A 12,745-nucleotide genomic window follows, 5' to 3' on the forward strand; every position below is an offset into this window, starting at 1 on the left:
TAGTACACTAGGATAATTTTTTCTTCTTTTGAGTTTTGTGAACATGAGTATTTATTTTTAATTTCTCTGTCTGTCAGGTTGTTCAAATTGTGTCTTCTTTTTCTTTTAATTTCTTTGTCCCTTAGTTTCTGTTTTTTTTTTTTTTTTTTTTTGTCTAGAGCCTCGTTAAATGTAGAATGAATGTAAAACTTTAATCTTGGGTGCAAGAGAAATCATTTTGCCCATCTCTGGTCTTCTCTGGACTGTTTCTCATGATTGTGATGGTTTTGTAATAACACGAACATTTATCTTTTTGTCGGCTGTCTAGTTAGGTATGGCTATTTTGAGCATCGCTTGTCTCTCGTTTTTCCTTAGTTGTTGTTCAGCTTTGATGTATTATTTATGGGAACGCATATTTTGCTAACTTGTCAAAAAGTGGTTGGCTCAGTACCGATGGAATGTTGAGTAAGAGCTATTTGAATTTTTGTTTTTAGTGTTAACCAGAAATAAAAAAAAATTTCGAATAAATGATGTTTGGTTCCAAAAATCTGCTTCCAAACAGACTTGCACTGCTCCAAAACTCATCTTTTGATGCTCCAAAGCGGACCGAAAGCTCCCCTTTCATTGCTGCAAAACAGCTCCAAAAGAGCATTATTCCTGCTCCCTTAGGTGCTCCAAAAGGCTCCAGCCCACTTCCACCCTTGGATAAGCTAGCTGGAGCCTTGTGCCAATGGTGTGCAAACTGTGAACTGCCTTGTGGCTCGGATGAGCTGGTCGTGGTGCTGAAGCGTTTCTACCCTTTCCTTCGTTCCAGAACCCCATTTTGACCTCAAGGCTCGCAGATAAGTGAGTGCCTTCCAGCTTACATCTGTTGCCTGATTGCTGCTCAGTTGTTGTACGCACAAATCGTATGGGACAAAGAAGCCACGCCAAGACTTGCTTTGCTCCAGTTGTTCAAAACTGGCTGCCTCATTGTATCGATCATTACCATCAACAAATGGCTGCCATATTTTCGCGCATATACCCGCCCCTGCATATAATCCGCACTCCCACTTTCAGCCCGTCGGAGAAGAAAAAAAAAAGTCCTCACACATTGCCCGCACATTTGATACATGAAAGGCTGCACCAAAGCTAGAGCTCAAGCAACACATCACATACTGTGGAGACAGAAAAAGCGTACATTTTTCAAGCAGAATGCACTGACTGCAAGGCGAAAGTCACAATTCACTCAGCGTCACTGCGCTCATCCTTGTTTATCTTCCTTGTCCTTGCATGTTTTGCACAATTGCTGTCATGGAAGGCTTAGTCAGTGTTACTGTGCAGGAGCTTCAGGGCACGACGCGCATTGCCGTGAAGCTGCACGAAGGGAAAAACCCCGCAGATTATCCGCACCACTACTTTGCCAGTGAAATTTTTTTGGTGCAGGTTATATGCGTGAAATAATGGTATTTGTGGGGCTCTACTTGAACGATACCAGTGATGAGAGAATTCTTAGCTTTGGTAATTGAGTAGTTGGTTGGTTGAGAACGTTCAACAAATCCGTGGACAGTGATTTCTCTCCTATTTTCTTAACCCGTGATACGCAGGCTGTGGCTATTTGTATACTTTACAGAGGTGGTTTAAATTGCCAAAGGTAACCTCATATGCTTCGGGAAGGTGCAAACTATCGACAGGGACAAGAGAAAAAGATGATGCAGACATGCAGTTGTCCCTGTCAATAGTCACGATGTTATAGTACCAACTCACCCAAGCAGCCCCCCTTGCAAGGATAAACCTGCATCTTTTACGATGATCCCAAGCTTGCACACGCAATGGCCACTGAATGTGTGTGGTGGCATAGAGTTTCATACTACTATACACTAGAGGGAAATGTGGCGCCACTGTCTAGGGAAGCCACGCTCCAGCGAGCGTGCCGTCATGTACCGGCCAGGCACGTTCCACTTGTCCTTGGCATGGCTCATGAACAGGCTGAAAAGTTGCCTCTGGCTGCAAAAAAGCGACAGTGTTACTCTAAAAGATTATTTAAATTTGTTTCGTTATTACAAAATTGAACTTCCATAAAAATTTACTTGTCAGTAATTATTCAGAAGCTTTATGAACGATTCAGAAGAAAGAAAAGTTACCTTTCTGGCTTCGAGACGAAAAAGAAGCCATACGGCTAGCTAAGCCAAGGAGGCGAGGAATGTCGCTAGCTGCAATGGCGCCACCCATGGTGGCCTGCGATTGCAGCGCCAGATTTCCCTCTAGTATATATTAGTATGAAACTCTATGTGTGGCAGGGGGTGGGGTATGAGCGCGCCCCCACTGTCCTCCCCAATGCCTCCTTCTGCCAGGTTCCTGTCGGAGTACAGCTCGCGGCGGGAGCTTCCCTGCCTGGACCTGCTGGAGAACCTGGGCGAGAGCATGCTGTTCAGCGACCGGCTCACCTTCCTGGCCAACTACCGCGAGTTCCAGCGCAAGCCCCCTGGCCAGGTCGCTGCCCGCCTGCTCACCGACCTCATCGACTCACAGCTGGCGCCGCACTTGTGAGTGGGGCATGGCAGACAGCTCGTGATTCAGTCTGATTAGGCTTCTATCGGGAGGAGAATTGGAACGGCACCGCTGGAAAAGGAAGCCTTGTAGCTAACATGTTAACAGGTGCAAGCTGCAGTTTCGCAAAAAGCAAGTACACTGTTGTCATAAACACTACGTGATTACATGTAGGCATAAGTACTCTCACAACTTGAAAATTTAATGAAACATTTAAAATAAAGAACAAGTTAGTTTGTTGCAAAATTAATATGCGAAAAGGTGGCGCTGGTGTCATTCTTTTAGATTAGGAGGCAGAAAAATAGCCTGCATATTTGTTGACTGTGTGAACTGGTGTTTATTGCCATTTATGTTTCAATGGAAGGTTGTGGCCGTTACTACACCGGGGTAATTGGAGAATAATGGGAGAGGCCTTTGCCTTGCAGTGGGTGTAGATAGGCTGATGATGCTGCTGCTGATGATCATGATGATGATGGTGGTGGTGGTGGTGGTGGTGGTGGTGGTGGTGGTGGTGGTGGTGGTGGTGGTGATGATGGTGATGTTTCAATGGGGATGGGGCTGGTAAGACGCAGTGGAAGCGTGCAAAGGGGAAATTGGAATGCAGCGCTTGCCAAACCAGGCGCAGCTTTGCCTGGTTTGTGTGTGACCTGCCACAGCTGTTGGTGTTCAAGGCATTCGCTGTTGAGAGTGAGGAGACGTGTTTGGCTGCAGGCCACTAAGTCTTCATTGTGTCCTTATGACACTCCCCACCATGTGAGTGAGGCTTCCATAATGATGAAAAAAATGGGTGAATGAGTGCTTGGTGAGAAAAAATGTTGCTTGGTTCGTTCGCTTAATGCTCTTTTTGTTGATACCTACTCCCCCAGCTTTCCTTCCTCACATTACGGGGACTGCGTGAACTTTGGGTTGATAAACAGACAGTTGATAGCTGTTTCATGTTGCCATTAACCCCACCACACTGAAGAAGAAGAAAGAAGCTGCAAATTTGTTGTTTTTATTAAGGCAAAGATGTCGGGCTAAGCTTGTGACATAGTCCCTAGAAATTTGGCCGGTGTGCCGTCCGATGCCTTCAGCCAGTTTTTTTGTTTGTTTGTTTTTTATGCTTGTTTTGACATTATTATTTCTTGTCATCCATTTTCACGTCTGAATAAGTTTATTTAGGAATTTTATAAACGCAAACAGGACTGTGCATGCCTCTGATTGTCTGCTCAATGGCAGACTAGCCTAATTTCTAAAGCTATAATTGCCTGCCCCGCCCCTCCCCCCGTGTGCAGCTTCTGGCCCGTCCTGCTGCGAGACGCCACACACACGCTGTCCGACTGTGCCGAGCTGCTGCTGGACACCAGCCAGGTGGGCCAGCTGCTGCGCTGCCTCGGGGCCGTTTCCAAGGGGGCGGCCACCATGGCAGCGGACAACAACAACCACTCATCGCGCCAGCTGCCCGAATCCTGGCAGGTAAGCCGCTGGCTGGGCTCCTTTCGTCATAAACGGCCTGCTGAGGTCCACTGCTGGACGAAGAAGGCCTCTCCCATCGACCTCCACCCGCTCCTGTCCTCGCGCACTACCAGAGTCCCATCCTTGCCTCCGAATTTCTTTATTCTTTAAGACCCGTCTCTTGGTACCCTTGCTGATACCAGTGCACCCTTGTGGGTACACTGGTACGAAATCAAGGGGAGGTTGTCAAAGTTTTGAGCAAAAGAAATGAACTTGGGCCGGATATGTAGTGAGAAATCACAACCGGTGGGCCACCACGGTGTTCCTTTGTGCTAACAGGAGTAGGGAACTTCGCCATCAACCATTGGGCCAGTCTGGCTTATTCAGTGGCCTGTGCAGGTTCTTAGGCCAGTATTGAAGGGGCCCTGAAGACAGAATGCAGATTTGTTCAGCTTGAAAGAACCTTAGTCTTATTCCAGCCAGGAAAGATGTTTTTAGGGCTGAAGTCCCTTTGGGGCTGGGGCTGTCGGTTCTCCTGTCATCGTCATCGTCATTGTAATCATCGGTCGTCTTGTGTAGTCGCGGTACTAAAACACCAGGAAACTCGTTTAAGTCTTGCGCTAGAACATAACGCGTGTTAAAAAAACACCGGGACCCTTGTTTACGCCTCGCGCTAGAGAGCTTCGGGCTTCAAAGATGCGAGACTTTTAAAGCAAAGCTGTGTATCTCTACCCCCAGCAGTTTCACCTCCTCTGGCAAGAATGCCAAGGCGCCAGGAATACACTTATACACTGCATGCTCCGCCCCTCACCAGGTTTCACGTTAGCGGAGAAGATGGCCCAGGATTTTTTTTTAACCGAAGGAACGCAAAAAAGCATTAAAAGACTTTCAAATTTAGCGCTACAGTTAACCTAGTATGACAGGGGCGACTTGATATGGGCCAGCGCTGAACACGTAGTTGTCAGTGCGCTAACTTCATGTTAGCATTGGAGTCATGTGATCAAACAACCCCATTACAATTGCCCAGTTGTGTGTCTTGGTGGGGGCAAGATTTGGGGACAAGATTCCGTGACAGGATGGATAGATTGCCGCAAAGTGGCTGGGCAGTTGCCACTACTTCGTATGTCTTCCTTGCTACCTCAGTTATCTGTTCTAAGTTTGCTAAAAGATTGGTGTCATTGTTATCGGCACCAAACAGTGTTTTTAACGAACCAAACTTGTATTTGGACTTCTTGGCACGTCTAAGTTTGGATCGAGTTCAAACAACTACTGTATTTATTCGATTATAAGGCGGTCACAATTATAAGGCCAGGGTGCAGTTTTGAGAGTAAAAAAATCGCCATATTATATGTCTGTACAGTAGCCGACCGATTTTTTGGACCTGAAGGGGAAAAAAAAATAGTTCACATAAAAGAGCACTCTGAAAAATCCGTGGGTCACTACTCCTATGGGACAACTGGCGGCTTCTTGGGAAAGTCTGGAATATCCCAAATAGTTGGAAAAAAACCTCCTCTTATATTCGAATAATTACGGTAGGTTTTGCCGGTTGAAGAAAGCGAGCAAACTCAGCGAAGAAGGCAGGCTTGGTGCATTGTCCTTCTGATGATCCTTTTCCTTGAGTGTAAGTTGGATATCAGGCTGCTTTTAAAAAATTTCCATCATCATCGTACTTTGTAACTCCATTGAGTTATTGGTCTTCACCTACTTCTAGTCCCGTCCTCTGGTAGCCATTTTGTTGCTGGACAATCCAGCTGTTGTCGGCCCCTTAGCCTTGCATGCCTAGCGAAACTCCACTTGTACCCACCGCAGTGGTGCAGTGGCTAAGGCGCTGTGCTGCTAGTCCGAGAAAAGAGGTTCGATCCCGGCTGCAGTGGCTGTTTTTCAGACGGAGGCACAAAGTGAAAATGCTTCTGTGTCAAGATTTAGATTTTAGTGCTCATTAATCCCCCGGTGGTGGAAATCAATCCGGAGACCTCCGCTATGGCGTGCCCCATAGCCGAGGGGTAGCTTCGGTGCGTTAAGCGCCACAATCGATGAACCAATAAAACTTCACTTGTTTCATTTGAGGGGGCGCATGGGTCTTTGGGACCGAAAAATTGCCCAAAAAAGCATTTTTTTAGTTATTTATTACTTTTCTCTTGGTTTGCACAGTTTGTCTTCTAAAAGTTCCGTGATTGGAACGGTACCAGGTACTTAAAGAAGCCACAGAGGCCCAGTTTCAACAAAGAAATATCAATTTTCCCATAATTCCCCACTTTTTCGCCACGAGTGGTATCGCAGTGATAGGAAATTCTCGAGAGGTGCATCCCAGCATGTAGTGCAGCTAGGAAGATCATTTCTTTGAACTGAATGTTTGAACCATCCAATATGGGAAGCAGACTTTGCATTTTGTGTTTCAATAGTCGTTTAATTAGCATTATTTTTCATTGGTTAGTAGTAGTAGTATGAACCTACGTGAGAATTGATGTAAACTTGTACGTGATTGCAAAACAAAAAAACTGCTCCCCGCATTTCATTCTCCACACCTTCTGGTACCTATTCATGCCTTGCTGGTAATATCTTGTTGAACAGTTTTTTTCCCTGTTGTTCTCAAGAACTATCAAGGAAGATTTTTAATTAACTTGGCAAGTAGTTACGTCACATCAAAGCTAATTGGATATTTGAAATAAGCTAAACAAACCGAACAAACCCATGAAGCTTCATCTACATTGGTTGGAAAGCGAAAAAAAAATGTTTCTAAGACCCTTAATTGGACCTAAAGTTCCGTTGCCTGTTGGATTCGTCCTGCAATCCACGATGCTTTTCTTTCATCCCTTCCAATTACTCCTGTCATCCTTTTCTCTGTAGCTCATTGGGATGGAATGTGTTTTCTCCAAAAAATTTATGAGATAAGAAAACACTGAGCATTGAATTTCTGAACACAAATCAATAAGTCTTAGCTACTGCTTAATTTAGGTTGGTTGCCAAATGACAGACGAGTTATAGAGGTTGACGTAATTTTTCGCGGGTCAGATTAAATCAGGGCCCTTCATTGCTGCAGTAATATTTCCTGTTGGGTCGATGATTTTCATGTTGAGATATTTTTCTTTATTTTTTGTTTTGAGATATAACTGTGCCTTTAAAAAGTTATTTTATGTGAAATAAACTCTTCAATAACATATTTCATTAAAACACACACCCTTAACTTTATTTTGACGTGCTATTTCTTAAAGGGGCACTGACACAAAATTTTGAAGGCGAGATAACTTCGGAGATAGATTGGTGGGAACACACATACATCATCTGCAAAATATCAGCGGCGAATACAGCCTAGAACATATTTAAAATCAGTTTTGAAGTGTGCGAAACGCAACCGAGCAGCCAGCAGAGGACCACGCGCAATTGTAAATAAATAACATCCAAACACGTCACGAGTTTGTGTTTGCCGCTTCCGCACTACCGGCGTTTTGCGCCGGCTCGCGCGGCTCGCCGCTCCAATCGGAGGGCCGGAGGGCGGAGCTTCTGCTCTCGAGAACGAACGACCCGATCGTTGGCGGCGGAGGCGCCGTGATTTCGTCAGCTAATCGGGCAGCTGGCCGCGACCAAAGTTCTACAGCGATTCCAGGCACTCTGTTTCTATTACTGTTTATTACCATTGGATGCGAAAACGCGCCGGAGGCACGAAAAGCTCACTGAGCTAGCCGCACGGTCGCTGTGCAGGCGGCGGCCACGGCCGCGAAGTGGCCCAGGCCGGCGCAGGTAGCTCGAGTGATAGCTTGTTACCGCTGCACGAAATTGTCCCCAAGTCCCGACCATGGTGGCTTACGTGAGAAAGGAGTTAATGATGTGATGGCGGGTTGCATTAAAAATTGTCATCTGCACCGCTTACGAGAGCGGCACTCGAATATCCGCCGCAGTGCTGAGCCGAACACATCTGTAGGCGGACCTGTAGGCAGACCGGCCGGCTGCTCCCAGCGCGCGTCTTGCCACCCACCGTCTCGAGCGTCGCGCGTCGTTCTTTAGCCGCGGTAGCATTTGCAATCGCAGCGCCTGCGTCACATCCACGGTCACTTTTTAATTAAGCGCCTCACGAGATCAGTACGTGGGGGCATTCGCAGAAACTGCCGTCGATGCGGATTCGACAGTGCTACGGCGGCTCTGCTCTGTGATATCCCTCCGACGGTCACGTGGTCAGCTTTGTTCACACAAAATCCACAAAATCCATCGTTTCGCGGCACTCGCTGAAACCGAAACTGCGACTGGCCGCATTGAAAATGCCTCTAATTAAACAACCGTCGCACGCTGAAGCAAATGAGGTTTCTACAGGTTATAAGTAGGTCACTAGCTACTTATCGCAACAAAAAAAACAAGATGCAAAATTTTTGTGTCAGTGCCCCTTTAATATTTTTATCTCAGTGGTTGCTGTCGAAAAAGAAAAATAACTGAAGCCCATAGGTAATGGGCTTGAGTTGATGCGGAAATATCCAACATGCCAATTTTGTCTGCCTCTGGCGCTTGAACAGGTGGAATTTAAAATAACTCGGTAGCTGCTTTTGTAATGAGAGCACGGGCTTCGTGTCTCAGATTTCATGATTTTAGAAAAGAAAGAAAGAAAGCTGGGTCCAGAAATTTAAATTTCATCACTGCAACCATTGGTGAAATTGCAGCTTGTGCTTTTCTGTCCAGTAAAGCTCATTTGGTTTGGTGGCGTGGCTTTTGTGAACTCTTACTGTTGGGCTGAAATGCGTTTTCCTCAAGTTTGGCTCACTCTTAGTTTTGCGTCCCTATTTAATTACGCCACCCGTTTTGCTTTTCTCTCCCTTTGCACACAGAGTTGGACCAAGGCGGAAGAGAAAGAACTTCGGGAGCTGCTGGCTCATCACTATGCACTCGCAGTCATCAAGGAGGGCAGTGAGAATGCATAAGTGCCAAAGCGCATTCCCTGTACATTTTCTGTCACGGCTGTCATTGCGGTACGCCATCTCAAGCGGTTGCACGCGTGTTTCATTGTGTTCAGATTAAAATGTGCGTTGGACCACCCTCAGACTTGTGTTAATAAAATGTGCTCTATTAACCCTTCCAGTGAAAAATATTTTTAAGGGTGATGGAACCCCATTTCCAAAAGGGTCCAGTCAAGCAGTCGGGAATAAAGATTGTAAGTGTTTTTGAAGACGTGTCGTCGGTTGAATGATATGCAAAAGCACACCAGCGTGTCACTGACACTGAAAGCATACCTGCCAGGTTTCCAGAATTTTCCGGGAGACTCCCGAATTTTCATGCTTTTGTACGATTGTACGGCCAAAACAAAAATCTCCCGAAAACGCATCCGTCTTTGGCCAAATCTTTTTCCCAGTCTGGCCACTATGCGCCGGAGGTATACCTGACAATCCAACCCAACACCAATTGGCATCGTTATCAGTGAAGTGCTTAAAAAGCGTAGTCGCCCATGCACAGACGGTGAACCTGTTCGTCCCATTGTTAGTTTACTGTTGATAGAAGCGCAGCACCACCGCCGCTTTCATTTACACATGATCACGGCCGTTCTGAAGATTTAGCAAGTCTCCAGTGGTGTAGCTTGTTAGTTTAGACGAAACAACAAAACAGTTCAGTTCCTGCTGTTTTGTATTGCGCTTGCAGTACTATTTCCAGGACGCGTCAGCCACGTCGAACATTTGAGTAGTGTAGCTTGTTGGTAGTTTGGACAAAGAAACAGTTCATTTCCTGCTATGTTGTAAGTAAATAAAAAAATGTGTGTAAGGTTACCCATTCTGTTGTTGCTACAACCCCCCCCTTCCCCCCCAGATCTCCCTAATGCCATCCCAGCAAACGTGGCAGGTATGCTGAAAGGGTTTATAGAACGTTTTGGTACCATGGAGAGCACTGCATGATCTAATGTTTCAGCCTACAGCCTATGTAGGCCATTTAAGTTATAGCCTATAACTGCAAGCCTATAGGCTGGGCCCAGCCTGTAGGCTTGCAGTTGATCCCCAGCCCAGCCCAAGCTTAGTATGTTTGGACAAGCATTTTATTTACTGTCAATGCCAGCTTCATGCTCTTGTTCAAAACCCAAATGTTGTCCGGAAACTGTAGCAAGAGACGTATTCCTCACTCATGCGTAATCTCAATGGCAAGGCAGGGGTGAAATTCTTCCTGCCGCTACAAGCACTGATTGCCAGAATGCAAAGAATCCCTGTGGTTAGCAATGACTAATGCAACAACTTCTCACTCGCCATTTACACCACTGCACAGAATCGGCCATGTCAGCACACGTGTCTCCAGATTGAAGATGCATGTTGACGTAGGCCTTTTCCATTTTGGAGTCATCTTGTAACTTGTGTGGAGCATCTGCTTCGGTGGCTTTGCCCCACTAATTTCTTTTCAAAGATCTCACTTTTACGCTTATAACTACCGTGTAACCTCATTACAGCAGATTTACGTACAGCATATATTCGGATACAGCATACCGCTTTGCGATGTTTGGTTCGTATTCTTATCTGTGCCATTGATTAGACTTCGTTTACTGCAGATTCTGTTACAACATACATTCAGATATAACAGACTAGATTAAAAGGTTAGCAAGCCTATTTTTGCACCTCTACAGTGGACTGTTCAAGTGCAGACATCCTTTCATTTCATACATATACTGCAGTGTTAGTGTTGCTAATTTACAATGGTGGTCAAATGAAAGCAATCTGACACAACATATAATAATTGTCACAGAATTGTCACAAAAAAAATCCCGCCATCTCCACAAAGTGAATGATGATGGGAGGGGCGAAGCAAAAATGCTTATCTGTAAAACCGTGAAACATTCGCCCACACATCATAAAGACTCGACACCTCAAGCTTTCCACCATTCCGTTGACAAGCCGGTCGACCACGTCGATTTTTGTGGTGGTTATGTAGGGGTTGTTTTGGAAGATGATAATCTCCATGGGTAAGTTGGCGAATTCGGAGTGTGACATTTTAGCCACCTTGGCTGTTGCCTTCACCAGAGTGTCTTGTGTCGCGTACCCCCCGTACGTGTCTTGAGCTCGCAGGCGACGAACGACAACCTCTTCATCCTCTTCTTGTTGGGTAGCAACGAATGCGTTGAACGTTTTGACCTCTTCGGCCAATCTTTGGTTGGGCAATCCCTAGGGGGATCCTGCCACAATCATCATTAATGTGCTGTGCCGTATACAGCAGCAACGACAGGGCCCGAGCAAGAGGAGCTTCGCCCCTAAAACACAATGACATGATAAAGCACCTTGACTTGTCGCTTGCTGTACAAAAACTGGCCTGCCCTGTTTTTGAACTTCAACCGTCGGAGTGCTGAGAGGCTGAACTGTCTCTTGAGCTCCCACTAACGAAGCAACAGCAGTGGTAACGTAGGTGTCTTGTGTTGCCTCTTGCCAGAGAGCTTCTTAGCAGCCTTCCTTAGTAAGAGTGTTCTCTCTCTCTCTCTCTCTCTCTCTCTCTCTCTCTCTCTCTCTCTCTCTCTCTCTCTCTCTCTCTCTCTCTCTCTCTCTCTCTCTCTCTCTCTCTCTCTCTCTCTCTCTCTCTCTCTCTCTCTCTCTCTCTCTCTCTCTCAGCCGTGAGAGAGAGAAAACAAATCTTTAATTGCGAGCTCATTAGTGCAGGATGGTGAGATCACCGGCCCGGTGGTGGGCGTCTGCTAGTCCGGGATGCGCTGGTCCTTGCTGGCTGCCTGTACCCTCTCTATCAGCATGCACTGGGTCAAGAGGTCCAAGCTGGACAGCCAGTCCAGCTATAGGCCATAGACCCACTGCTCGTATGTGGGATGGGGATTGGGTGGGAGGTATGAGGATTGTTGGCGTTCCCATAGCAGATGGTACGGGGGGCCGGGCTGGGGTCAAAAGTTGCAGGTACACTAGCCGACCGATTTTTCGGACCTGGAGGGCAACGAAAATTATTCCGAATAAAAGAGCATTCTGAAAAATATGCGAGTCATTACTCCTATAAGACAACTGGCAGTTCCTCGGGAAAGTCCGAAATATCCAGCAAGTCGGAATGTTCGAAGTCCGAAAATATGGTTGGCTACTGTACTGTAATATTGGGTGAGGTAGAGTGTACTGAGAATACCCATTGGGTTTGCAAAAGCTGCTGGAGACCCACAGTGAAGTACAAAGTTGATACACATCACAGTTTCGAAAAATCAGCTGTTTCAGCTGGATTCGCCTTTACACCTACTGTTCTATGCCTACTTGTCTCGCACAGCTCAAATGTGCAAAAAGTTGACTTTAAAATGCATGCTATACGGAGATGATGCTTGCCATGCGGCAAGGCCGCTTTTTGTGCGTCGCTGGCAAAGTTTGCAATGAAAAAACGGAGGGGAAAGTTTTGGGGGCAGGAAGCACAACCACAGAACTTTTCCTCCCCTTTGGACCCCTTGGAATGCCTTGAAGAACCCCTTGAAGCCTGCAAACACCTATTTGCGAACCACCGATAAGACGTTGGTGATGTCCTGAATAAACACTTTGTTGTGGTCTTCCATCAGCCCTCTGCTGTCTAGAAGAGATTTCACTTACTATTGGATGCTTCTAAATGTTGCCGCAAGTTTCAGAAATGAAAAAGAACGTGGACACGTCAGATTCGCATGGCCGCAATCAATGAGTGTGCAGCAGTTTTTTAAAGCTAAATTGTTTGTTTCAGGTGAAGTTTTTTCTTGAATGAGGAAGGTTGAGTTTTTCAAAGCAACCAAGGTTAGCAGGAACTGCCTGGTGAATTCTCACCTCTGGGAGCCGAAATTGCGCACCTTTGTCTGAGCAAGGGGCTTCTCCAGAGTCCTTTAAATAAATGAGCTAGGGCCATGGCCATTGGG

General features: G+C 46.2%; 1 protein-coding gene across 1 annotated transcript in view; it reads left to right on the forward strand.

Moving 5' to 3' along the window:
* The window catches only part of Nup75 (nuclear pore complex protein Nup75), a 56,146-nt gene extending 47,185 nt beyond the window's left edge, over positions 1-8,961 (forward strand). The window contains exons 19-22 of the mRNA XM_077701059.1: positions 794-825; positions 2,313-2,504; positions 3,783-3,963; positions 8,754-8,961. Coding sequence (XP_077557185.1) covers positions 794-825; positions 2,313-2,504; positions 3,783-3,963; positions 8,754-8,846 — 498 coding nt within the window. The 3' untranslated portion in view covers positions 8,847-8,961. The remainder of the gene's footprint in view (positions 1-793; positions 826-2,312; positions 2,505-3,782; positions 3,964-8,753) is intronic.
* Positions 8,962-12,745: the final 3,784 nt, after the last annotated feature.

This window comes from Haemaphysalis longicornis, unplaced genomic scaffold (genome assembly GCF_048455015.1).
Source record: "Haemaphysalis longicornis isolate Haplotype H1 unplaced genomic scaffold, Haemaphysalis longicornis Haplotype H1 scaffold_20, whole genome shotgun sequence".
NCBI lineage: Eukaryota > Metazoa > Arthropoda > Arachnida > Ixodida > Ixodidae > Haemaphysalis > Haemaphysalis longicornis.